The sequence below is a fragment of the Pristiophorus japonicus genome, chromosome 30 (assembly GCF_044704955.1).
Source record: "Pristiophorus japonicus isolate sPriJap1 chromosome 30, sPriJap1.hap1, whole genome shotgun sequence".
Classification (NCBI taxonomy): domain Eukaryota; kingdom Metazoa; phylum Chordata; class Chondrichthyes; family Pristiophoridae; genus Pristiophorus; species Pristiophorus japonicus.
This window is the reverse complement of record NC_092006.1, coordinates 2607357-2633136: the sequence shown is the minus strand read 5'-3', so window position 1 is coordinate 2633136 and position 25780 is coordinate 2607357. Positions and strand designations below refer to the sequence as shown.

Below are 25780 nucleotides of genomic sequence, written 5' to 3'. Positions count from 1 at the left end.
CTCTCTCCTCCCTCTCTCTCTCTCCTCCTCTCTCTCTCTCTTCCCCCACGTCCCCTCTCCAAGGGGCAGTTCTCCTTAGTGTCAAGAGGGCAAACTTGGAGGAGCGCAGAGATCTGAGGGGTGTAGGGCTGGAGGAGGTTGCAGAGATAGGGAGGGGTATAGGGGCTGGAGGGAGTTAGAGATAGGGAGGGGTATAGGCGCTGGAGGGGGTTAGAGAGATAGAGAGAGGTGTCGGGGCTGGAGGAGGTTACAGAGATAGGGATAAGTGTAGGGGCTGGAGGAGGTTACAGAGATAGGGAGAGGTGTAGGGGCTGGAGGAGGTTACAGAGATAGGGAGGTATAGGGGCTGGAGGGAGTTACAGAGATAGGGAGGGGTGTAGGGGCTGGAGGAGGTTAGAGAGATAGGGAGAGGTGTAGGGGCTGGAGGAGGTTACAGAGATGGGGAGAGGTGTAGGGGCTGGAGGAGGTTACAGAGATGGGGAGAGGTGTCGGGGCTGGAGGAGGTTACAGAGATGGGAAGAGGTGTAGGGGCTGGAGAAGGTTACAGAGATAAGGAGAGGTGTAGGGGCTGGAGGAGGTTACAGAGATGGGGAGAGGTGTAGGGGCTGGAGGATGTTACAGAGATGGGGAAGGGTGGGAGGCCAGCCAGGTGAAATAGTCGGAGTCTGGAGTTGACAAAGGCAGGGATGAAGGTTTCAGCAGCTGGTGAACTGGAGCAGAGACGGGTGATGTTAAAGAGGTGGAAAAAGGCGGTGTTGGTGATGGAGAGGACATGGGGTCAGGTTTGATTTAATTTTAAGAGATCGAACTGAATGTTTCACTGGTCTAGTTCCTGACTGACTCAACATCAAATATTTCACCGTGTGTAGCCGTACCCGGTTGCTGCCACAAGAGGTTCTCAGCGAGCTGTGTAATTTTTAAACGGTGAAAGATTGTGAAATGTTGGTGTTCAGAGGGACCTGGGAGTCCTTGTACACCAATCACTGAAAGTTAACCTGCAGGTACAGCAAGTGATTCGAGCAAATGGTATGTTGGCCTTTATTACAGGAGGATTTGAGTATAAGCGTAAAGACGTCTTACTGTGATTATATCGGGCCCTGATGAGACCACACCTGGAGTATTGTGCACAGTTTGGATCTCCTTACCTAAGGAAGGATATACTTGCCATTGAGGGAGTGCAACGAAGGTTCACCAGACTGATTCCTGGGATGGGGGGATTGTCCTATGGGGAGAGATTGAGTAGACTGAGCCGATATTCTCTGGAGTTTAGAAGAATGAGAGGTGCTCTCATTGAAACATACAACATTCTTACAGGGTAGATGCAGGGAGGATGTTTCCCCCGGGGCTGGGGAGTCTAGAACCAGGGCTCACAGTCTCAGGATAAGCGGTCGGCCATTTAGGACTGAGATGAGAAGGAATTTCTTCACTCAGAGGGTGGTGAATCTTTGGAATTCTCTACCCCAGAGGGCTGTGGAGGCTCAGTCATTGAGAATATTCAAGGCTGAGATCGATAGATTGTTGAATATTAATGGAATCGAGGGATATGGGGATCGGGTGGAAAAGTGGAGTTGAGGTCGAAGATCAGCCGTGATCTCAATGAATGGCGGAGCAGGCTCGAGGAGCCAAATGGCCGACTAATTCTTATGTTCTTATGTAAGTTGCTGCAGTGCATGGTGTAGACAGTACACACTGCAGCCACGGTGCGCCGGTGGTGGAGGGAGTGAGTGTTGAAGGTGATGGGTAGCGTGTCGATCGAGCGGGCTGCATTGTCCTGGATGGTGTCGAGCTTCTCGAGTGTTGTTGGAGCTGCAACTCACCCAGGCAAGTGGGGAGTGTTCCATCACACTCCTGACTTGTGCCTTGTCAGAGATGGCCACCTTGGCACAAAGATGCAGGGTAGAGTTGATCAGGTCCCGGCTCCTCTCTCTGGTCTCCTGTGAGTGAGGACCCCTCCTGGTGCAATGGATGATCTGCAGCTTATCTGTTTGGCCCTCAGGTGCGGTTCGTTGGTTGATTTGTGTCGAGGACCTCACATCAGGCACACCGGCCAGATCAAGGCTTTCCGCATCGAGAAGGTGGGTCCTGGTCCGTGATCTGTCGGATATACAATCTCCCCCCCTCCCCACCCCTTGTTTCGTGGGACAGTGTAGAGGGAGCTTTACTCTGTATCTAACCCCCTGTACCTGCCCTGGGAGTGTTTGATGGGACAGTGTAGAGGGAGCTTTACTCTGTATCTAACCCCATGCTGTACCTACCCTGGGAGTGTTTGATGGGACAGTGTTGAGGGAGCTTTACTCTGTATCTAACCCCGTGTTGTACCTGCCCTGGGAGTGTTTGATGGGACAGTGTAGAGGGAGCTTTACGCTGTATCTAACCCCGTGCTGTACCTGCTGTGGGAGTGTTTGATGGGACAGTGTAGAGGGAGCTTTACTCTGTATCTAACCCCCTGTACCTGCCCTGGGAATGTTTGATGGGACAGTGTAGAGGGAGCTTTACTCTGTATCTAACCCCCTGTACCTGCCCTGAGAGTGTTTGATGGGACAGTGTAGAGGGAGCTTTACTCTGTATCTAACCCCCTGTACCTGCCCTGAGAGTGTTTGATGGGACAGTGTAGAGGGAGCTTTACTCTGTATCTAACCCCCTGTACCTGCCCTGAGAGTGTTTGATGGGACAGTGTAGAGGGAGCTTTACTCTGTATCTAACCCCGTGCTGTACCTGCCCTGGGAGTGTTTGATGGGACAGTGTAGAGGGAGCTTTACTCTGTATCTAACCCCCTGTACCTGCCCTGGGAGTGTTTGATGGGACAGTGTAGAGGGAGCTTTACTCTGTATCTAACCCCCTGTACCTGCCCTGGGAGTGTTTGATGGGGCTTAGAGGGCGATATTATGAGAACCGGTTGCATAAACGTGGTTGATGTTCCCTTGAATTTGAAATGTTGAGTGGTCTTAAAAATGATCGATTTGATGGGGTAGATACAGAGTCCAGAACAAGGGGCATAATCTTAAAATTAGAGCGAAGCCTTTCAGGGGTGATGTCAGGAAACACTTCACACAAATGGGAGCGGGAATTGGTACACTCTTCCCCCAAAAAGCTGTCGATGTTGGGGGTCAAAATGTCAACACTGAGTTTGTTTTTGGGTAAGGCATATGGAGAAAAGGCCCTGATCATTGAATGGCAGAGCAGACCTGAGGGGCTGAATGGCCCCCTCCTGTTCCTGTATCATAGGCGGTCCCGCGAACGAGGATGACTTGCTTTCACATGAGTTCACAGATGTTTCAATGAAGGACCCGATGTTCCAGTCCTGAACTCCAATTGAAGGGTGGAAGATGCCCTGTGGGTGGATTTTTTTTAACCTGGGGTGGCCGTTGCACACCAGCCACCACACGGGGCTTGACCGAGCTAGTTCTTGGTCCAGTGGCAAGGGTTAACCAGGACGACTGAAGACCAGCTCTGCTGCACGGACCTAGTGCGCACACATATCGCAGTGTGGGCTGGCCCGTGCTGTCCCTGGGCCCCTCGCCTCTTCTGCGCCCCGTACCCTCATCTGTCGCAGCTCCGCCACAATCTCTCGCCACTGCTCCACCATAAACATTCACCGCATCTCGCCACAAACACTCGCTGCTGATCCGCCCCGACCTTCCCACTCCTCTGTACCTGGGCCCTGCTGATGTTCCTGCCCACGCTCCAAAACGGCGACCAGGGTTTTGATGACGTCGCCCATCTCAAAATCCTTGCAGCAGCTCGTGCTGGAGGTTAGAAACATAGAAAATAGGTGCAGGAGTAGGCCATTCGGCCCTTCGAGCCTGCACCACCATTCAATAAGATCATGGCTGATCATTCCCTCAGTAACCCTTTCCTGCTTTCTCTCCATACCCCTTGATCCCCTTAACCGTAAGGGCCATATCTAACTCCCTCTTGAATATATCCAATGAACTGGCATCAACAACTCTCTGCGGCAGGTAATTCCACAGGTTAACAACTCTGAGTGAAGAAGTTTCTCCTCATCTCAGTCCTAAATGGCCTACCTCTTATCCTAAGACTATGTCCCCTGGTTCTGGACTTCCCCAACATCGGGAACATTCTTCCCGCATCTAACCTGTCCAGTCCTGTCAGAATCTTATACGTTTCTATGAGATCCCCTCTCATCCTTCTAAACTCCAGTGAATAAAGGCCTAGTTGATTCAGTCTCTCCTCATATGACAGTCCAGCCATCCCTGGAATCAGGCTGGTGAACCTTCGCTGCACTCCCTCAATGGCAAGAACGTCCTTCTTCCGATTAGGAGACCAAAACTGAGCACAATATTCCAGGTGAGGCCTCACCAAGGCCCTGTACAACTGCAGTAAGACCTCTCTGCTCCTATACTCAAATCCTCTAGCTATGAAGGCCAACATACCATTTGCCTTCTTCACCACCTGCTGTACCTGCATGCCAACTTTCAATGACTGATGAACCATGACACCCAGGTCTTGTTGCACCTCCCCTTTTCCTAATCTGCCGCCATTCAGATAATATTCTGCCTTCGTGTTTTTGCCCCCAAAATGGATAACCTCACATTTATCCACATCATACTGCATCTGCCATGCATTTGCCTCCTCACCTAACCTGTCCAAGTCACCCTGCAGCCTCTTAGCGTCCTTCTCACAAATCACACCGCCACCCAGTTTAGTGTCATCTGCAAACTTGGAGATATTACATTCAAGTCCTTCATCCAAATCGTTAATGTATATTGTAAAGAGCTGGGGTCCCAGCACTGAGCCCTGCGGCACTCCACTCGTCATGCCTGCCATCCCGACTCTCTGCTTCCTGTCTGCCAACCAGTTCTCTATCCACGTCAGTACATTACCCCCAATACCATACGCTTTGATTTTGCACACCAATCTCTTGTGCGGGACCTTGTCAAAAGCCTTTTGAAAGTCCAAATACACCACATCCACTGGTTCTCCCTTGTCCACTCTGTTAGCTACATCCTCAAAGAATTCCAGAAGATTCCTCAAGCATGATTTCCCTTTCATAAATCCATGCTGACTTGGACCGATCCTGTCACTGCTTTCCAAATGCACTGCTATTTCATCCTTAATAATTGATTCCAACATTTTCCCCACTACTGATGTCAGGCTAACTGGTCTATAATTACCCGCTTTCTCTCTCCCTCCCTTTTTAAAAAGTGGTGTTACATTAGCTACCCTCCAGTCCATGGGAACTGATCCAAAGTCGATAGACTGTTGGAAAATGATCACCAATGCATCCATTATTTCTAGGGCCACTTCCTTAAGTACTCTGGGATGCAGACTATCAGGTCCCGGGGATTTATCGGCCTTTAATCCCATCAATTTCCCTAACACAATTTTCCGCCTAAAAAGGATATCCTTCAGTTTCTCCTTCTCACTAGACCCACTGTCCCCTAGTACATTCGGAAGGTTATTTGTGTCTTCCTTCGTGAAGACAGAACCGAAGTATTTGTTCAATTGGTCTGCCATTTCTTTGTTCCCCATTATAAATTCACCTGAATCCGACCGCAAGGGACCTACGTTTGTCTTCACTAATCTTTTTCTCTTCACATATTTATCGAAGCTTTTGCAGTCAGTTTTTATATTCCCTGCAAGCTTCCTCTCGTACTCTATTTTCCCCCACTTAATTAAACCCTTTGTCCTCCTCTGTTGAATTCTAAATTTCTCCCAGTCCTCAGGTTTGCTGCTTTTTCTGGCCAATTTATATGCCTCTTCCTTGGATTTAACAGTATCCTTAATTCCCTTGTTAGCCACGGTTGAGCCACCTTCCCCGTTTTATTTTTACTCCAGACAGGGATGTACAATTGTTGAAGTTCATCCATGTGATCTTTAAATGTTTGCCATTGCCTATCCACCGTCAACCCTTTAAGTATCCTTTGCCAGTCTATTCTAGCCAATTCACATCTCATACCGTCGAAGTTACCTTTCCTTAAGTTCAGGACCCTAGTTTCCGAATTAACTGTGTCACTCTCCATCCTAGTAAAGAATTCTACCATATTATGGTCACTTTTCCCCAAGGGACCTCGCACAACAAGATTGCTAATTAGTCCCTTCTCAGTACACATCAACTAGGATGGCCAGCTCTCTAGTTGGTTCCTCGACATATTGGTCTAGAAAACCATCCCTAATACACTCCAGGAAATCCTCCTCCACCGCATTGCTACCAGTTTGGTTAGCCCAATCAATATGTAGATTAAAGTTGTCCATGATAACTGCTGTACCTTTATTGCACACATTCCTTATTTCTTGTTTACTGCTGTCCCCAACCTCACTACTACTGTTTGGTGGTCTGTACACAACACCCACTAGCGGTTTCTGCCCTTTGGTATTCCGCAGCTCCACCCATACTGATTCCACATCATCCAAGCTAATGTCCTTCCTTACTATTGCATTAATTTCCTCTTTAACCAGCAACGCCACCTTTTCCTCTCTGTCTATCCTTCCTAAATGTTGAATACCCCTGGATGTTGAGTTCCCAGCCTTGGTCACCCTGGAGCCATGTCTCCGTGATGCCAATTACATCGTATCCATTAACTGCTGTCTGCACATTTAATTCGTCCACCTTATTCCGAATACTCCTCGCATTGAGGCACAGAGCTTTCAGGCTTGTCTTTTTAGAATTTTGCTGTAATGTGGCCCTTTTTGTTTTTTGCCTTGGGTTTCTCTGCCCTCCACTTTTACTATTCTCCTTTCTATCTTTTGCTTCTGCTTCCAGTCTACTTCATTCTGTCGCCCTGCATAGGTTCCCATTCCCCTGCCATATTAGTTTAACCCCTCCCCAACAGCGCTAGCAAACACTCCCCCTAGGACATTGGTTCCGGTCCTGCCCAGGTGCAGACTGTCCGGTTTGTACTGGTCCCACCTCCCCCAGAACCGGTTCCAATGTCCCAGGAATTTGAATCCCTCCCTTTTGCACCACCACTCAAGCCGCGTATTCATCTGAGCTATCCTGCGATTCCTACTCTGACTAGCACGTGGCACTGGTAGCAATCCTGAGATTACTACTTTTGAGGTCCTACTTTTTAATTTAGCTCCTAGCTCCCTAAATTCGTCTCGTAGGACCTCATCCCGTTTTTTACCTATATCGTTGGTACCTATATGCACCACGACAACTGGCTGTTCACCCTCCCTCTTCAAAATGGCCTGCACCCGCTCCGAGACATCCTTGACCCTTGCACCAGGGAGGCAACATACCATCCTGGAGTTGAAGTGGTATGCCGCTCCAGCTCTTTTGCAGCCTGACCTGCGGAGCTGTTCTCTCGCATATATATATGTTCCCATATACATACCCCAGCACTTAGTCTCCACCTTGATGACTGCATCTGATAGAAGCTGATGGCTGTTGTACTAAACCAAACATTGGGGTTCATTTCTAGAGGGATGGAACTGAAAAGCAGTGAAGTTATGTTAAACCTGTATCGAACCTGGGTTAGACCACACTTGGAGCACTGCGCACAGTTCTGGTCTCCATATACCTGGGTTAGACCACACTTGGAGCACCGTGCACAGTTCTGGTCTCCATATACCTGGGTTAGAGCACACTTGGAGCACTGTGTACAGTTCTGGTCTCCATATACCTGGGTTAGAGCAAACTTGGAGCACTGTGTACAGTTCTGGTCTCCATATACCTGGGTTAGACCACACTTGGAGCACTGTGTACAGTTCTGGTCTCCATATACCTGGGTTAGAGCACACTTGGAGCACTGTGCACAGTTCTGGTCTCCATATACCTGGGTTAGACCACACTTGGAGCACTGTGTACAGTTCTGGTCTCCATATACCTGGGTTAGACCATACTTGGAGCACTGTGCACAGTTCTGGTCTCCATATACCTGGGTTAGACCACACTTGGAGCACTGTGCACAGTTCTGGTCTCCATATACCTTGGTCAGCTGTGGCTCAGTGGGTAGCACACTCGCCTCAGAAGGTTGTGGGTTCAAGTCTCACTCCAGGGACTTGAGCACATAAATCTAGGCTGACACTCCAGTGCAGTACTGAGGGAATGCTGCACTGTCAGAGGCGCGGTCTTTCAGATGACACATGACATGTTAAACCGAGGCCTCAGGTGCAGTAAAAGATCCCGTGATACTATTTTGAAGAAGACCACATTTGGAGCACTGTGCACTGTTCTAGCCTCCATATTATAAAATGAGTATAGAGGCACTGGAGAAGCTGCAAAAAAGATTGACAACGATGAGATCAGAACTGAGAGGTTATAACCCATCAGGAAAGACTAAACAGGCCGGGTCCCTTCTCTAGAAAGGAGCAGGCTGAGGGCTGAGGTCTTTAAAATTATGAAGGGGTGTCGATAGGGGAGAAGTAGAGTGTTCCCCCTTGTGGGAGAGACCAGAACCAGGGGCCATCAATATCAGACAGTCACTGATAAATCCAATAGGTAATTCAGGAGAAACTTCTTTACCCAGAGAGCGGTGAGAATGTGGAACTCGCTGCCCCAGGGAGGGGTTGAGGCGAATACTATCGATGTATTTAAGGGGAAGCTGGATAAATACAGGGGGGAGAAGGGAATAGAAGGATGTGGTGATGGGGTGAGATGGAGAGGGGTGGGAGGGGGCTGGTGTGGGGCATAAACCCCGGCACGGAGCCGATGGGCCGAATGGCCTGTGTCCGTGCTGTACATTCCACGCACTAAGCTGATGACTGTGGTTATCTCCCTGTTTCTGCTCCGCTGTTGACGACGCCAGAGTGCGGCTGTGTACTGGGCCGGGAATACCAACATGGAACCACTGAGCCGGATCCACGCAGTGGCCTTCCCCGATAACCAGGCCCTGAGGGAGTGGGATCGGGCGCAGGAAGAGGCGCGGAATCGGGATCACCGCACGATTGGCAAGGTGAGAATCCTCGTGTTCGGAGATGAGCGGGGGGGGGGGGCTGCAGGGGACGCAAGTTTCAATAACATGAGCCTCACAGAGGGCCCGTATCCCGTCCACAATCTCGGCTGTTCGCTCGGTCGCAGAGACCTCGAGCATCGTACAGCGTCATTTTTGTTTTGTTCATTCTCGGGATGTGGGCGTCGTTGGTAAGGCCGGCATGGGCTGCAGGAGGATATCACTCTACTGGTCAGGTGGGCAGAGCAGTGGCAAATGGACGTAGCGGATAGTAAGGGTCTATTTCCATTGGTGGAGGGGGCTATTTCGAGGGGCCACAGTTTTAAGGTGGGTGATAGAAGGTTTAGAGGGGATTTGCGGGGGCCTTCTTTACACAGAAGGTTGTGGGGATCTGGAACTCGCTGCCTGGAAGAGTGGTGGATGCAGAAACCCTCACCACTTTTAAGAGATGGTTGGATGGGCACTTAAAGTGCAGTAACCTGCAGGGTTACGGACCTAGAGCTGGTAATTGGGATTAGACTGGGTGACCTTTTGTTGGCCGGCGCAGATATAATGGTAAGTACTGCAGGGAATCGAATACGGCCAGGGTGATCTCCTGGACTAGTGTCGATCGCCTGGATGGGTCGGAGAGGAATTTTCCCAAATTTTTTTCTCCCTAAATTGGCCTGGGTTTTTATCTGGTTTTTGCCTCTCCCGGGAGATCACCTGGGGTGGAGTGTAGAATGTTTCAGTGTAAGGGGTGTCGCAATTGTGTGAGGCGGGCTGGGTGCTCTTTACCTTTCCGTCCGCAAGGTTCAGTGCTGGGACCCCAGCTATTTACAATATACATTAATGATTTAGACGAAGGAATTGAATGTAATATTTCCAAGTTTGCAGATGACACTAAGCTGGGTGGCGGTGTGAGCTGTGAGGAGGACGCTAAGAGGCTGCAGGGTGACTTGGACAGGTTAGGTGAGTGGGCACATGCATGGCAGATGCAGTATAATGTGGGTAAATGTGAGGTTATCCACTTTGGTGGCAAAAACACGAAGGCGGAATATTATCTAAATGGTGACAGATTATGAAAAGGGGAGGTGCAACGAGACCTGGGTGTCATGGTACATCAGTCATTGAAAATTGGCATGCAGGTACAGCAGGCGGTGAAGAAGGCAAATAGCATGTTGGCCTTCATAGCGAGAGGATTTGAGTATAGGAGCAGGGAGGTCTTACTGCAGTTGTACAGGGCCTTAGTGAGGCCTCACCTGGAATATTGTGTTAGTTTTGGTCTCCTAATCTGAGGAAGGACATTCTTGCTATTGAGGGAGTGCAGCGAAGGTTCACCAGACTGATTCCCGGGATGGCAGGACTGACCTATGAAAAAAGACTGGATCGACTCGGCTTATATTCAGTGGAATTTAGGAGAATGAGAGGGGATCTCATAGAAATATATAAAGTTCTGACGGGATTGGACAGGTTAGATGCAGGAAGAATGTTGGGGAAGTCCAGAACCAGGGGTCACAGTCTAAGGATAAGGGGTAAGCCATTTAGGACCGAGATGAGGAGAAACTTCTTCACCCAGAGAATTGTGAACCTGTGGAATTCTCGACCACAGAAAGTTGTTGAGGCCAATTCGTTAGATATATTCAAAAGGGAGTTAGATGTGGCCCTTACGGCTAAAAGGATCAAGGGGTATGGAGAGAAAGCAGGAATGGGGTACTGAGGTGAATGATCAGCCATGATCTTATTGAATGATGGTGCAGGCTCGAAGGGCCGAATGGCCTACTCCTGCACCTATTTTCTATGTCGTTGTTCACAGGTTTATATGTAATCTTCAGGACTGCTGACCGAGGGCCGTGCGGTTCTTTGTCGGCCGGCGCAGACACGATGGGCCGAAATGGCTTCGTTTGCGCTGTAAATTTCTATGTTTCTGTTTATTGCCCGTCTCTAATTGCCCCTCGAAGATGGTGGTAATGGTGAGCCACAGCATACAGCACATCTGAGGTAGGCCAGTTCAGAGTCAACCACGCTGCTGTGGGTCTGCAGTCGCATATCGGCCAGACCCGGCAATGGCAATAGATTGCTTTCCCGAAAGGATATTTGCGAACCAGTTGGCTCTCTCTGACAATCCAACAACAACAACTTTTATTTATATAGCGCTGTAACGTAGTAAAACGTCCCAAGATGCTTCACTGTAGTGTTATAAGACAAACCAGATAAATTTGACACCGAGCCACATAAGTAGAAATTAGGACAGGTGACCAAAAGCTTGGAAGGTTTTAAGGAGGAGAGAGAGGCGGAGAGGTTTAGGGAGGGAGTTCCAGAGCTTGGGGTCGCAGGCAGCTGAAGGCACGGCCACTGATGGTGGAGCGATTATAACCAAGGATGCTCAGGAGGCCAGAATTAGAGGAGCGCAGATATCTCAGGGGGGGAGGTTGTGGAGCTGGAGGAGGTTAGAGATAGGGAGGGGTGTAGGAGCTGGAGGAGATTACAGGGATAGGGAGGGGTGTAGGGGCTGGAGGAGGTTAGAGATAGGGAGGGTATGGGGCTGGAAGAGGTTACAGAGATAGGGAGGGTGTAGGAGCTGGAGGAGGTTAGAGATAGGGAGGGTATGGGGCTGGAAGAGGTTACAGAGATAGGGAGGAGTGTAGGGACTGGAGGGGTTACAGAGATAGGGAGGGGTGGAGGAGGTTACAGAGAGAGGGAGGGATGTAGGGGCTGGAGGAGGTTACAGAGATAGGGAGGGGTGTAGGCGCTGGAGGAGGTTACAGAGATAGGGAGGGTATAGGGCTGGAGGAGGTTACAGAGATAGGGAGGGGTGTAGGTGCTGGAGAAGGTTACAGAGATAGGGAGGGGTGTAGGCGCTGGAGGAGGTTACAGAGATAGGGAGCGGTGTAGGGGCTGGAGGAGGTTACAGAGATAGGGAGGGGTGTAGGGGCTGGAGGAGGTTACAGAGATAGGGAGGGTATAGGGCTGGAGGAGGTTACAGAGATAGGGAGGGGTGTAGGGGCTGGAGGAGGTTACAGAGATAGGGAGGGGTGTAGGGGCTGGAGGGAGTTACAGAGATAGGGAGGGATGTAGGGGCTGGAGGAGGTTACAGAGATAGGGAAGGGTGTGGGGGCTGGAGGGGATTACAGAGATAGGGAGGGGTGTAGGGGCTGGAGGGGGTTACAGAGATAGGGAGGGGCGAGGCCATGGAGGGATTGGCAAACAAGGCTGAGAATTTTTAAATCGAGGCGTTGCTTAACCGGTAGTTTCGTGGTCATCATTACTGATACTAGCTCTTTTTATTCCAGATTTATTTAATTAACTGAATTTAAATTAACCTCAGCTGCGGCAGTGGGATTTGGTTCGAGCTCGTCGGATCATTAGCCCTGACCTCTGGATTACTGGTGGCAGCTCTGGCTCAGTGGGCAGCACACTCGCCTCTGAGTCAGAAGGTTGTGGGTTCAAATCCCACTCCAGGGACTTGAGCACAAAAATCTAGGCTGACACTCCAGTGGAGTGCTGAGGGAGCGCTGCCCTGTCGGAGGGACAGTACTGAGGGAGTGCCGCACTGTCGGAGGGACAGTACTGAGGGAGCGCCGCACTGTCGGAGGGGCAGTACTGAGGGAGCGCCGCACTGTCGGAGGGACAGTACTAAGGGAGCGCCGCACTGCCGGAGGGGCGGTACTGAGGGAGCGCCGCACTGTCGGAGGGACAGTACTAAGGGAGCGCCGCACTGTCGGAGGGGCAGTACTGAGGGAGCGCCGCACTGTCGGAGGGGCAGTACTGAGGGAGCGCCGCACTGTCGGAGGGGCAGTACTGAGGGAGCGCCGCACTGTCGGAGGGGCAGTACTGAGGGAGCGCCGCACTGTCGGAGGGGCAGTACTGAGGGAGCGCCGCACTGTCGGAGGGACAGTAGTGAGGGAGCGCCGCACTGTCGGAGGGGCAGTACTGAGGGAGCGCCGCACTGTCGGAGGGGCAGTACTGAGGGAGCGCCGCACTGTCGGAGGGGCAGTACTGAGGGAGCGCCGCACTGTCGGAGGGACAGTACTGAGGGAGCGCCGTACTGTCGGAGGGGCAGTACTGAGGGAGCGCCGCACTGTCGGAGGGGCCGTCTTTTGGATGAGACGTTAAACCGAGGCCCCGTCTGCCCTCTCGGGTGGATGTAAAAGATCCCGGGGCCACTATTGGAAGAAGAGCAGGGGGAGTTCTCCCCGGTGTTCTGGGGCCAATATTTATCCCTGAATCAACATAACAAAAAACAGATGATCTGGGTCATTATCACATCGCTGTGTGTGGGAGCTTGCTGTGCGCAAATTGGCTGCCGCGTTTCCCACATTACAACAGTGACTACACTTTAAAAATAACTTAATCGACTATAAAGCGCTTTGAGACATCCGGTGGTCATGAAAGGAGCTGTAGAAATCAAATCTTTCATGTTTATTAAACGACATCAGTGAACCAGATGGGTTTTTACGACAATCTGATATTTTCATGGTTTCCATTTACTGAGCCTAGCTTTTTAATTCCAGATTTATTTAATTAACTGAATTTAAATTCCCCAGCTGCCGTGGTGGGATTTGAACTGGTGTCTCCCGATCTTTAGTCCAGTCCCTCAGATTATTGGTTCAGTAATAGAACCACTATGGTACTGTACCCCTTATGTGAGGGTGTGGGGTCCCTGAGCATCGTACAGGGTAATGTGAGGGGAGCAGTGGCTGTTCTATATCGGGCTCGCCTCATTGCCAAGTGTGTTGTTTCCCCGGCAGGAACAGCAACTCTTCTTTTTCCACCAGCTGAGTCCTGGGAGCTGCTTCTTTCTACCCAAGGGTGCCTACATCTACAATGCTCTCGCTGACTACCTGAAGGTAAGAAATAGGAGTCGGCCATTCGGCCCCTCGAGCCTGCTCCGCCATTCAATAAGATCATGGCCGATCCGATCATGGACTCAACTCCACTTCCCCGCCCGCTCCCCATAACCCTCGACTCCCTTATCACTCAAAAATCTGTCCATCTCCACCTTAAATATATTCAATGACCCAGCCCCCACAGCTCTCTGGGGCAGAGAATTCCACAGATTCATCACCCTCTGAGTGAAGAAATTCCTCCTCATCTCAGTCTTAAATGGGCGACCCCTTATTCTCAAACTATGCCCCCTAGTTCTAGATTCCCCCACGAGGGGAAACATCCTCTCTGCATCGACCCTGTCGAGCCCCCTCAGAATCTTATACGTTTCAATAAGATCACCTCTCATTCTTCTAAACTCCAATGAGTAGAGGCCCAACCTGCTCAATCTTTCCTCATAAGACAAACCCTTCATCTCCGGAATCAACCTCGCGAACCTTCTCTGAACAGTCTCCAATGCAAATCTATCCCTCATGAAATACGGACACCAGAACTGCACGCAGTACTCCAAGTGTGGCCTCAATAATACCCTGTATAACTGTAGCAAGACTTCCCTGCTTTTATACTCCATCCCCCTTTGCAATAAAGGCCAACGTTCCATTTGCCTTCCTGATCACTTCCTGCACCTGCATACTAACTTTTTGTGTTTCATGCACAAGTACCCCTTCTATACTGCAGCATTTTGCAGTCTCTCTCCATTTAAATAATTTGCTTTTCTATTCTTCCTACCAAAGTGGATAACCTCACATTTTCCCACATTATACTCCATCTGCCAAATTTTTGCCCACTCACTGAGCCCGTCTATATCCCTTTTCAGATTCTTTGCATCCTCCTCGCAACTTGCTTTCCCATCCATCTTTGTATCGTCACCAATTTGGCTACATTACACTCGGTCCCTTCTTCCAAGTCATTAATATAGATTGTAAATAGTTGGGGTCCCAGCACTGATCCCTGCGGCACTCCACTAGTTACTGATTGCCAACCCGAGAATGAACCATTTATCCCGACTCTCTGTTCTCTGTTAGTTAGCCAATCCTCTATCCATGCTAATATATTAACCCAACCCGGTGAGGTCTTAACTTGTGCAGTAACCTTTTATGTAGCACCTTATCAAATGCCTTCTGGAACAAGTTGACATTCTTGAAAGTAAAGGCTGGTGGCTCTTCAAGCAAAAGCCCATGAGACTCAAAAGGCCCGAGCTTTTTTTTTAAGATAAATTAACATGCACCCTCCCAACCTCTGGATAACCCCCTAAGTCACTTGCTACTCCAGAATAGGACAGTTTCCAGAGAACTTTACTCTCTATCTAACCCGTGCTGTCCCTGCCCTGGGAGTGTTTGATGGGACAGTGTAGAGGGAGCTTTACTCTGTATCTAACCCCCTGTACTTGCCCTGGGAGTGTTTGATGGGACAGTGTAGAGGGAGCTTTACTCTGTATCTAACCCCCTGTACCTGCCCTGGGAGTGTTTGATGGGACAGTGTAGAGGGAGCTTTACTCTGTATCTAACCCCCTGTACCTGCCCTGGGAGTGTTTGATGGGACAGTGTAGAGGGAGCTTTACTCTGTATCTAACCCCGTGCTGTACCTGCCCTGGGAGTGTTTGATGGGACAGTGTAGAGGGAGCTTTACTCTGTATCTAACCCCGTGCTGTACCTGCCCTGGGAGTGTTTGATGGGACAGTGTAGAGGGAGCTTTACTCTGTATCTAACCCCGTGCTGTACCTGCCCTGGGAGTGTTTGATGGGACAGTGTAGAGGGAGCTTTACTCTGTATCTAACCCCGTGCTGTACCTGCCCTGGGAGTGTTTGATGGGACAGTGTAGAGGGAGCTTTACTCTGTATCTAACCCCGTGCTGTACCTGCGCTGGGAGTGTGTGATGGGACAGTGTAGAGGGAGCTTTACTTTGTATCTAACCCCCTGTACCTGCCCCGGGAGTGTTTGATGGGTCAGTGTAGAGGGAGCTTTACTCTGTATCTAACCCCCTGTACCTGCCCTGGGAGTGTTTGATGGGACAGTGTAGAGGGAGCTTTACTCTGTATCTAACCCCCTGTACCTGCCCTGGGAGTGTTTGATGGGACAGTGTAGAGGGAGCTTTACTCTGTATCTAACCCCCTGTACCTGCCCTGGGAGTGTTTGATGGGACAGTGTAGAGGGAGCTTTACTCTGTATCTAACCCCGTGCTGTACCTGCCCTGGGAGTGTTTGATGGGACAGTGTAGAGGGAGCTTTACTCTGTATCTAACCCCCTGTACCTGCCCTGGGAGTGTTTGATGGGGCAGTGTAGAGGGAGCTTTACTCTGTATCTAACCCCGTGCTGTACCTGCCCTGGGAGTGTTTGATGGGGCAGTGTAGAGGGAGCTTTACTCTGTATCTAACCCCGTGCTGTACCTGCCCTGGGAGTGTTTGATGGGACAGTGTAGAGGGAGCTTTACTCTGTATCTAACCCCCTGTACCTGCCCTGGGAGTGTTTGATGGGACAGTGTAGAGGGAGCTTTACTCTGTATCTAACCCCCTGTACCTGCCCTGGGAGTGTTTGATGTGACAGTGTAGAGGGAGCTTTACACTGTATCTAACCCCCTGTACCTGCCCTGGGAGTGTTTGATGGGACAGTGTAGAGGAAGCTTTACTCTGTATCTAACCCCGTGCTGTCCCTGCCCTGGGAGTGTTTGATGGGACAGTGTAGAGGGAGCTTTACTCTGTATCTAACCCCGTGCTGTACCTGCCCTGGGAGTGTTTGATGGGACAGTGTAGAGGGAGCTTTACCCTGTATCTAACCCCCTGTACCTGCCCTGGGAGTGTTTGATGGGACAGTGTAGAGGGAGCTTTACCCTGTATCTAACCCCCTGTACCTGCCCTGGGAGTGTTTGATGGGACAGTGTAGAGGGAGCTTTACCCTGTATCTAACTCCCTGTACCTGCCCTGGGAGTGTTTGATGGGACAGTGTAGAGGGAGCTTTACTCTGTATCTAACCCCCTGTACCTGCCCTGGGAGTGTTTGATGGGACAGTGTAGAGGGAGCTTTACTCTGTATCTAATCCCGTGTACCTGCCCTGGGAGTGTTTGATGGGACAGTGTAGAGGGAGCTTTACTCTGTATCTAACCCCCTGTACCTGCCCTGGGAGTGTTTGATGGGACAGTGTAGAGGGAGCTTTACTCTGTATCTAACCCCCTGTACCTGCCCTGGGAGTGTTTGATGGGACAGTGCAGAGGGAGCTTTACTCTGTATCTAACCCCCTGTACCTGCCCTGGGAGTGTTTGATGGGACAGTGTAGAGGAAGCTTTACTCTGTATCTAACCCCGTGCTGTCCCTGCCCTGGGAGTGTTTGATGGGACAGTGTAGAGGGAGCTTTACTCTGTATCTAACCCCGTGCTGTACCTGCCCTGGGAGTGTTTGATGGGACAGTGTAGAGGGAGCTTTACTCTGTATCTAACCCCCTGTACCTGCCCTGGGAGTGTTTGATGGGACAGTGTAGAGGGAGCTTTACTCTGTATCTAACCCCCTGTACCTGCCCTGGGAGTGTTTGATGTGACAGTGTAGAGGGAGCTTTACTCTGTATCTAACCCCCTGTACCTGCCCTGGGAGTGTATGATGGGACAGTGTAGAGGGAGCTTTACTCTGTATCTAACCCATGCTGCTACCATTTCAGAGCGAGTATCGGAAGCGGGGTTATGTGGAGGTGATGACCCCGAATGTGTTTAACAACAAGCTGTGGGAACAGTCGGGCCACTGGGAACATTACCGTGATCACATGTTCTCCTTCCAGCTGGAGAATGAGACCTACTCTCTGAAACCCATGAACTGCCCCGGGCACTGGTGAGTACTGTCGGAGGGACGGTACTGAGGGAGAGCCGCACTGTCGGAGGGACGGTACTGAGGGAGTGCCGCACTGTCGGAGGGACGGTACTGAGGGAGCACCACTCTGTAATGATTTGCCTTCCTCCCCTGTCCGCAGTCTGATGTACGATCACCGTCCCCGCTCCTGGCGGGAGCTCCCGCTCCGATTGGCCGACTTCGGCGTGCTGCACAGGAACGAGTTCTCGGGCGCGCTGTCGGGACTGGTGCGCGTGCGTCGCTTCCAGCAGGACGATGCCCACATCTTCTGTACCTTGGAGCAGGTGAGCAGTGGGTTCTGCGCGAGCCAGGGCGAGTGCCCCCGAGATCGGGAGTCTGGGGTAGCGGAGGAGAGCGCGAGAAGGGTCCCGCGGGAGAGAACGCGAGAACGGGAGGAGGCCAGGACACAGCTGGGGAATTCAAATACAGTTAAATAAATCCGGAATAAAAAGCTAGGATCAGTCAACGATGACCATGCAACTACCTGATTGTCAGAAGCGCCCACCTTGTTCACTGATGTCCTTTAGGGAAGGAAATCTGCCGTCCTTACCCGGTCTGGCCGATTTGTGACTCCAGACCCATGGCGATGTGGTTGACTCTTAACTGCCCTCTGAAATGGCCCAGCGAGACACTCAGATGTATCAAACCGCCACAGAGAAGATGGACTGCAGCGGTTCAAGAAGGCCGCTCACCACCACCTTCTCAAGGGGCAATCAGGGATGGGCAATAAATGCCGGCCTTGCCAGCAACGCCCACATCCCAAGAACGAATAATATAAAAAATAATCCGGTATGCAGGTACAGCAAGTGATCAGGAAGGCAAATGGAATGTTGGCCTTTATTGCAAGGGGGATGGAGTATAAAAGCAGAGAAGTCTTGCTACAACTGTACAGGGTCTTGGTGAGGCCACACCTGGAGTACTGCGTACAGTTTTGGTCTCCGTATTTAAGGATATACTTGCATTGGAGGCAGTTTAGAGAAGGTTCGTTGGGTTGATTCTGGAGATGAGGGGGTTGACTTATGAGGAAAGGTTGAGTAGGTTGGGCCTATACACTTTGTAGTTCAGAAGAATGAGAGGTGATCTTATTGAAACTTATAAGATAATGAGGGGACTCGACAAGGTGAATGCAGAGAGGATATTTCCACACATAGGGGAAACTAGAACGAGGGGACATCGTTTTAGAATAAGGGGCCGCCCATTTAAAACAGAGATGAGGAGGAATTTCTTCTCACAGGGTTGTAAACCTGTGGAATTCTCTGCCCCAGAGAGCTGTGGAGGCTGGGTCATTGAATATATTTAACGCGGAGATAGACAGATTTTTGAGCGATAAGGGAGTAAAGGGTTATGGGGAGCGGGCGGGGAAGTGGAGCTGAGCCCAAGATCAGATCAGCCATGATCTTATTGAATGGCGGAGCAGGCTCGAGGGGTCAAATAGCCTACTCCTGCTCCTCTGTTCTTGTGTTAATCCGTTGCTCATCCTCAGCCGTCTATATTCCAGGGAATGTAAGCCTAGTTTATGTAGGCTCACCTCATAATCTAACCCTTGGAGGGGTGGGGGATAGGGGCGGCAGAGGGGGCCTGATCTCTGACCTTCGTGTTGCTGGGGGGAGAGGCGGAGGTGCAGGGGCAGCAGCTTATGCAAAACGAAGCACAGTTGCCGCTGGACTTGATAACCCAAGCACGAGGTTCCTGGGCTCTATGATTCCCTGGGCGACAGACGGGGCAACGATCACAGTTGCTGCACTTGAGTGCCGTGCAACTCAGCAAGTGTACATCGCGTGGGAGGCTGGTGAGGCCACGATTGACTTTGGTTGCAATGCCTGCCCACGGTAGACTCTCAGCAATAGCACGTACCTGGTAGTCCGTAAACGTCTAGCATTTAACCTCTGTAACTCTTACATTTTTCTTGTAGTGCAAGAGCACTGCATTACCAGTCAGCCGAAGTTAAGAACCTTGCGGACTGATTTAACCTTCATGGTCCTCTTGATTATTTTGTGCTGCAGGTTGCTTCCTGTCTTCTGCCTCTGTGTCATCTTATTCCTTGTAAATAAATTAGATTGACAGTTTTAGCCCGAAGGGTATGGTTGCTCTTTGGTTATGAAGCCCAGAGGCTATCCACTGATCAGGTATGAGGAAATTTGATAAAGGTGTTTAAAACCATGAAGAGTTTAGACGGAGTAACTCGAGAGAAACTGTTTCCAACTAGCTGAAGGGTCGACAACCAGAGGGCACAGATTTGAGATGATTGACAGGAGAACCAGTGCCGACATGAGGACATATTTTTTACACAGCGAGTGGTGAGAATTTGGAATGCGCTGCCTGAAAGGGTGGCGGATACAGACTCAATAGTCATCATTATAGGCAGTCCCTCGGAATCGAGGAAGACTGACTTCCACTCTAAAAGTGGTGATTGAACAGCCCAATACGGGAGCCACAGTCCCTGTCACAGGTGGGACAGACAGTGGTTGAGGGAAGGGGAGGGTGGGACTGGTTTGCCGCACGCTCCTTCCGCTGCCTGCGCTTGCTTTCTGCACGCTCTCGGCGACGAGACTCGAGGTGCTCAGCGCCCCTCCCGGATGCACTTCCTCCACTTAGGGCGGACTGGTCTTTGGGCCCAGGGACTCCCAGGTGTCGGTGGGGATGTTGCACTTTATCAGGGAGGCTTTGAGGGTGGTCCCTTGTAACGTTTCCTCTGCCCACCTTTGGCTCGTTTGCCGTGAAGGAGTTCCGAGTAGAGCGCTCGCTTTGGGAGTCTCGTGTCTGGGGGGCATGCGGAGAATGTGGCCCTGCCCAGCGGAGCTGGTCGAGTGTGGTCAGTGCTTCGATGCTGGGGATGTTGGGCCTGGTCGAGGATGCTAACGTTGGTGCGTCTGTCCTTAGTCTGTCAATAGTAGCCTTTAAAAAGGAATTGGATAAATACTGAAGAGGAGAAAAAATTGCAGCAATATGGGGAAAGGGTGGGGGGTTGGGGGAGAGGGACTAACTGGGTGGCTCTTTGAAACAGAGTCAGCAGAGACTCAATGGGCCCAACGACCTCCGAGTGTGCTGTCCGATTCTACGGCAAGGTCTAACCGGCTGCAGTTGTCGTGCGGCGCAGTTCGAGGCGCTGCCGCCCGCTCCCTCGCCTCCGGGCGTTGTAACCATCCTTTTCCTGCTTGATTGCCCCTTCCTCCGCAGATCGAAGACGAGATGAAAGGCTGCCTCGACTTCCTGCGGGCCGTGTACCAGGTCTTCGGATTCAGCTTCCGGCTCTACCTGTCCACGCGGCCGGAGAGATTCCTGGGGGACGTCGAGGTCTGGGACCAGGCGGAAAAGGTACGCGCAAGGAACGTTTCCACGGACCCGAAGCGCCTCTCGTGTCTGGTTAACCTTTCGGCGGACAACCCTTGTTAGAAATTTATCTGGGAGGGGAAAGGACTGGCATTTCTATAGCACCTCACGCCGTCCCACAGCCAATGAAGTACTTTTTTTGAAATGTAGTCACTGTTGTACTGTGGGAAACGCGGCAGCTCAATTTGCGCACAGCAAGCTCCCACACACAGCGATGTGATAATGACCCAGATCATCTGTTTTAATGATGTTGGTTGAGGGATAAATATTGGCCCCAGGACACCGGGGAGAACTCCCCCCGCTCTTCCTCGAAATAGTGGCCGTGGGATCTTTTGCGTCCACCTGAGAGGGCAGACAGGGCCTCGGTTTTAACGTCTCATCCAAAAGATGGCCCCTCCGACAGTGCGGCGCTCCCTCAGTACCGCCCCTCCGACAGTGCGGCGCTCCCTCAGCACCGCCCCTCCGACAGTGCGGCGCTCCCTCAGTACCGCCCCTCCGACAGTGTGGCGCTCCCTCAGCGCCGCCCCTCCGACAGTGCGGCGCTCCCTCAGTACTGCACCTCCGACAGTGCGGCGCTCCCTCAGTACTGCCCCTCCGACAGTGCGGCGCTCCCTCAGTACTGCCCCTCCGACAGTGCGGTACTCCCTCAGTACCGCCCCTCCGACAGTGTGGCGCTCCCTCAGCGCCGCCCCTCCGACAGTGCGGCGCTCCCTCAGTACCGCCCCTCCGACAGTGCGGCACTCCCTCAGTACTGCCCCTCCGACAGTGCGGCGCTCCCTCAGTACTGCCCCTCCGACAGTGCGGTACTCCCTCAGTACTGCCCCTCCGACAGTGCGGCGCTCCCTCAGCACCATCCCTCTAAGGTAGAAATCAGTCTTGGAAGGTACCGTACCGTCTGCCCATTGTATGCCCGTATTCGGTTGCATCTACGGAGTTGAAATATCAGGCTTCTAACGGGCGGACTTTCCCGTTTGTGGCGTCTTCCCGAGAGGAATTTCCACTCCGTATTTCTGGTTTAGACTTCCAGTGGCCGTGTTTAAAGCTCAATTCTACACCGTCCAATAAGAAACAGGAGCAGGAGTCGACCATTCAGCCCCTCGAGCCTGCTCCGCCATTCAATAAGATCATGGCTGATCTGATCATGGACTCAGCTCCACTTCCCCGCCCGCTCCCCGTAACCCTTCACTCCCTTATCGCTCAAAAATCTGTCTATCTCCGCCTTCAATATATTCAATGACCCAGCCTCCACAGCTCTCTGGGGCAGAGAATTCCACAGATTCACCACCCTCTGAGAGAAGAAATTCCTCCGTTTTAAATGGGCAGTCCCCTTAATGGGCGTCCCGTGGGACGGTTCTGGTCACTCGGTGTTATGCACGCATCACGCTACTGGGGCGGGGCGGTGGTACACGGGCTCCTGGCATCCCGGTGTGGTTAAATGCAGGCGGCACGAGCGATCTTTCCCCTGGGGGGTGTGTGTGTAGCGGGGTGCAGTGAAGGGCCCCTCCAGCAATCTGTGTGATGACCTGGTGTGTGTCTCTCTCTCTCTCCTCTCCCCGACAGCAACTGGAGAACAGCCTGAAGAAGTTCGGACACCCTTGGGAGCTGAATCCGGGAGATGGAGCGTTCTACGGCCCTAAGGTCAGTATCGACCCTCTGTAACCCGGCCTCGCGCACCCTGTTGAGGCACACTCGCTCGAACAGGGTCTTTCTCGGCCTCCTACACTGTTCCAACGCAGCTCAACGCAAGTCCGAGGAACAACAGCTCATCTTTCGTTTAGGCACTTTACAGCCTTCTGGACTCGACATCGAGTTCAACAACTTCAGACCGTAACCTCTGCCCCTATTTTTCTTCCTTTCCTCCTTTTTTTTTAACCCCCCCCCCTCCCCAACGATCTTATGTCTTTTTTCCTCTCTCTCCGTTTCCAATGGCATCTGCTCATTATTCCGTCATTCACACATTATCTAGACTCATCTTTTTCCAACTTCTGCCATTACCATCGCAAGTCGGCCCATCATCCCTTTTGCCTCAAATCTCACCTGCCTTCCACCCCATCACTGACCTTCCCTTTTGATCGTTCCTCCTGCCCACCCTTTCAGCGCTCCTTAAGAATCGGTTCATTTCGAACATTCGCCAGGCCTGACGAAGGGTCTCAGACCCGAACCGTTAACTCTGTTTCTCTCTCTCTCCACGACGCCACCTGGCCCGCTGAGAATTACCAGCATTTTCTGCTTTTATTTCAGCTTCCAGCATCCGCGGTATTTTGCTTTTTTTGGTACCAGAAATGAAGGGGGTATAACTATCGAGATAGGCTCAACAGGCTAGAGCTCTTCCCTCTAGGAAATGCACGTTGGAGGGGTGAACCCAGAACCCTGTCCTAGCCCCGGGCCCCAGACCCTGCCCCAAGTGCGAGTCACAGGCTGGCGATCAGGAGCCCCCCGGCAGATAGATATTCCCCACTCGCCCCTTACCCAGGAACAGGAGGAGGCCCATTCAGCCCCTCGAGCCCCTTACCCAGGAACAGGAGGTCCATTCAGCCCCTCGAGCCTGTTACACAGGAACAGGATGAGGCCCATTCAGCTCCTCGAGCCCCTTACCCAGGAACAGGAGGCCCATTCAGCCCCTCAAACCTGTTACACAGGAACAGGAGGAGGCCCATTCAGCCCCTCGAGCCGGTTACACAGGAACAGGAGGGGGCCCATTCAGCCTCTCGAGCCTGTTACACAGGAACAGGAGGAGGCCCATTCAGCCCCTCGAGCCTGTTACACAGGAACAGGAGGAGGCCCATTCAGCCCCTCGAGCCTGTTACACAGGAACAGGAGGAGGCACATTCAGCCCCTCGAGCCTGTTACACATGAACAGGAGGAGGCCCATTCAGCCCCTCGAGCCTGTTACACAGGAACAGGAGGAGGCCCATTCAGCCTCTCGAGCCTGTTACACAGGAACAGGAGGAGGACATTCAGCCCCTCGAGCCCCTTACCCAGGAACAGGAGGCCCATTCAGCCCCTCGAGCCTGTTACACAGGAACAGGAGGAGGCCCATTCAGCCCCTCGAGCTATTACACAGGAACAGGAGGAGGCCCATTCAGCCCCTCGAGCCTGTTACACAGGAACAGGAGGAGGCCCATTCAGCCCCTCGAGCCTGTTACACAGGAACAGGAGGAGGCCCATTCAGCCCCTCGAGCCTGTTACACAGGAACAGGAGGAGGCCCATTCAGCCCCTCGAGCCTGTTACACAGCAACAGGAGGAGGCCCATTCAGCCCCTCGAGCTATTACACAGGAACAGGAGGAGGCCCATTCAGCCCCTCGAGCTATTACACAGGAACAGGAGGAGGCCCATTCAGCCCCTCGAGCCTGTTACACAGGAACAGGAGGAGGCCCATTCAGCCCCTCGAGCCTGTTACACAGGAACAGGAGGAGGCCCATTCAGCCCCTCGAGCCTGTTACACAGGAACAGGAGGAGGCCCATTCAGCCCCTCGAGCCTGTTACACAGCAACAGGAGGAGGCCCATTCAGCCCCTCGAGCCTGTTACACAGGAACAGGAGGAGGCCCATTCAGCCCCTCGAGCCTGTTACACAGGAACAGGAGGAGGCCCATTCAGCCCCTCGAGCCTGTTACACAGGAACAGGAGGAGGCCCATTCAGCCCCTCGAGCCTGTTACACAGGAACAGGAGGAGGCCCATTCATCCCCTCGAGCCTGTGCTGCCCTTCAATTCAATCACGGCTGATCCTGTATCTTGACTCCATCCACACGCCTTGGTTCTGTCACCCTTAACCCACCGCCCCCCCAGCCCAACAAAAATCTATCCACCTTCGTTTTGAAATTTCCCATTGACGCGGTGGAGTGTCGTTACAGATTGACATCCAGATCAAGGATGCGATTGGTCGGAATCATCAGACCGCAACAATCCAGCTGGACTTCCAGTTACCAATCCGGTTCGACCTGAGCTACGTTGGGTGAGTGTGGGAGTGGTCAAGCACTCAGAAGTGTCGCCCATTCCTTTAACAGGGCAGAGAGTAAACTGCAGTCCTGCAGTGAGAGCGCGGATAACAAGCCTAAAACCTCGAACGGACTTTTCCCTACAATCCCCCCTCCCTGCTCCCCAAGGGTGCTGGCTCTTTCTGGGGTACAATTCCACCTTTTGAGCACTGTGCACAGTTCTGGTCTCCATATACCTGGGTTAGACCAGACTCGGAGCACTGTGCACAGTTCTGGTCTCCATATACCTGGGTTAGACCAGACTCGGAGCACTGTGCACAGTTCTGGTCTCCATATACCTGGGTTAGACCAGACTTGGAGCACTGTGCACAGTTCTGGTCTCCATATACAGATTATCTGGACATTAAAGAAGAAAGAATTACATTTATATAGTGCCTTTCATGACCTCAAATTGGTTCCATATCTCTTAATACCCTTGTTCAATAGAAATCTATAAATCTCAGTTTTGATCTCAATGTGATAATGACCCAGATCATCTTTTTTTAGTGATGTTGATTGAGGGATAAATATTAGCCCCAGGACACCGAGGAGAACTCGCCCTGCTCTTCTTCCAAATAGTGGCCATGGGATCTTTTACGTCCACCTGAGACAGCAGTCGGGGCCTCAGTTTTAACGTCTCATTCGAAAGCGGACACCTCCGACAGTGCAGCCCTCCGAGACAGTGCGGCGCTCCCTCAGTACCGCCCCTCCGACAGTGCGGTGCTCCCTCAGCATTGCCCCTCCGACAGTGCGGCGCTCCCTCAGCATCGCCCCTCCGACAGTGCGGCACTCCCTCAGTACTGCCCCTCTGACAGTGCGGCACTCCCTCAGTACTGCCCCTCCGACAGTGCGGCGCTCCCTCAGTACTGCCCCTCCGACAGTGCGGCTCTCCCTCAGTACTGACCCTCCGACAGTGCGGCGC

General features: G+C 51.9%; 1 protein-coding gene across 1 annotated transcript in view; it reads left to right on the top strand.

Moving 5' to 3' along the window:
- LOC139240149 (threonine--tRNA ligase 1, cytoplasmic-like) overlaps positions 1 to 25780 on the top strand; it is a 43220-nt gene that overhangs the window by 7995 nt on the left and 9445 nt on the right. The window contains exons 8-15 of the mRNA XM_070868531.1: positions 1997 to 2075; positions 8712 to 8858; positions 13586 to 13684; positions 17366 to 17532; positions 17672 to 17834; positions 20728 to 20865; positions 22441 to 22518; positions 24736 to 24836. Coding sequence (XP_070724632.1) covers positions 1997 to 2075; positions 8712 to 8858; positions 13586 to 13684; positions 17366 to 17532; positions 17672 to 17834; positions 20728 to 20865; positions 22441 to 22518; positions 24736 to 24836 — 972 coding nt within the window. The remainder of the gene's footprint in view (positions 1 to 1996; positions 2076 to 8711; positions 8859 to 13585; positions 13685 to 17365; positions 17533 to 17671; positions 17835 to 20727; positions 20866 to 22440; positions 22519 to 24735; positions 24837 to 25780) is intronic.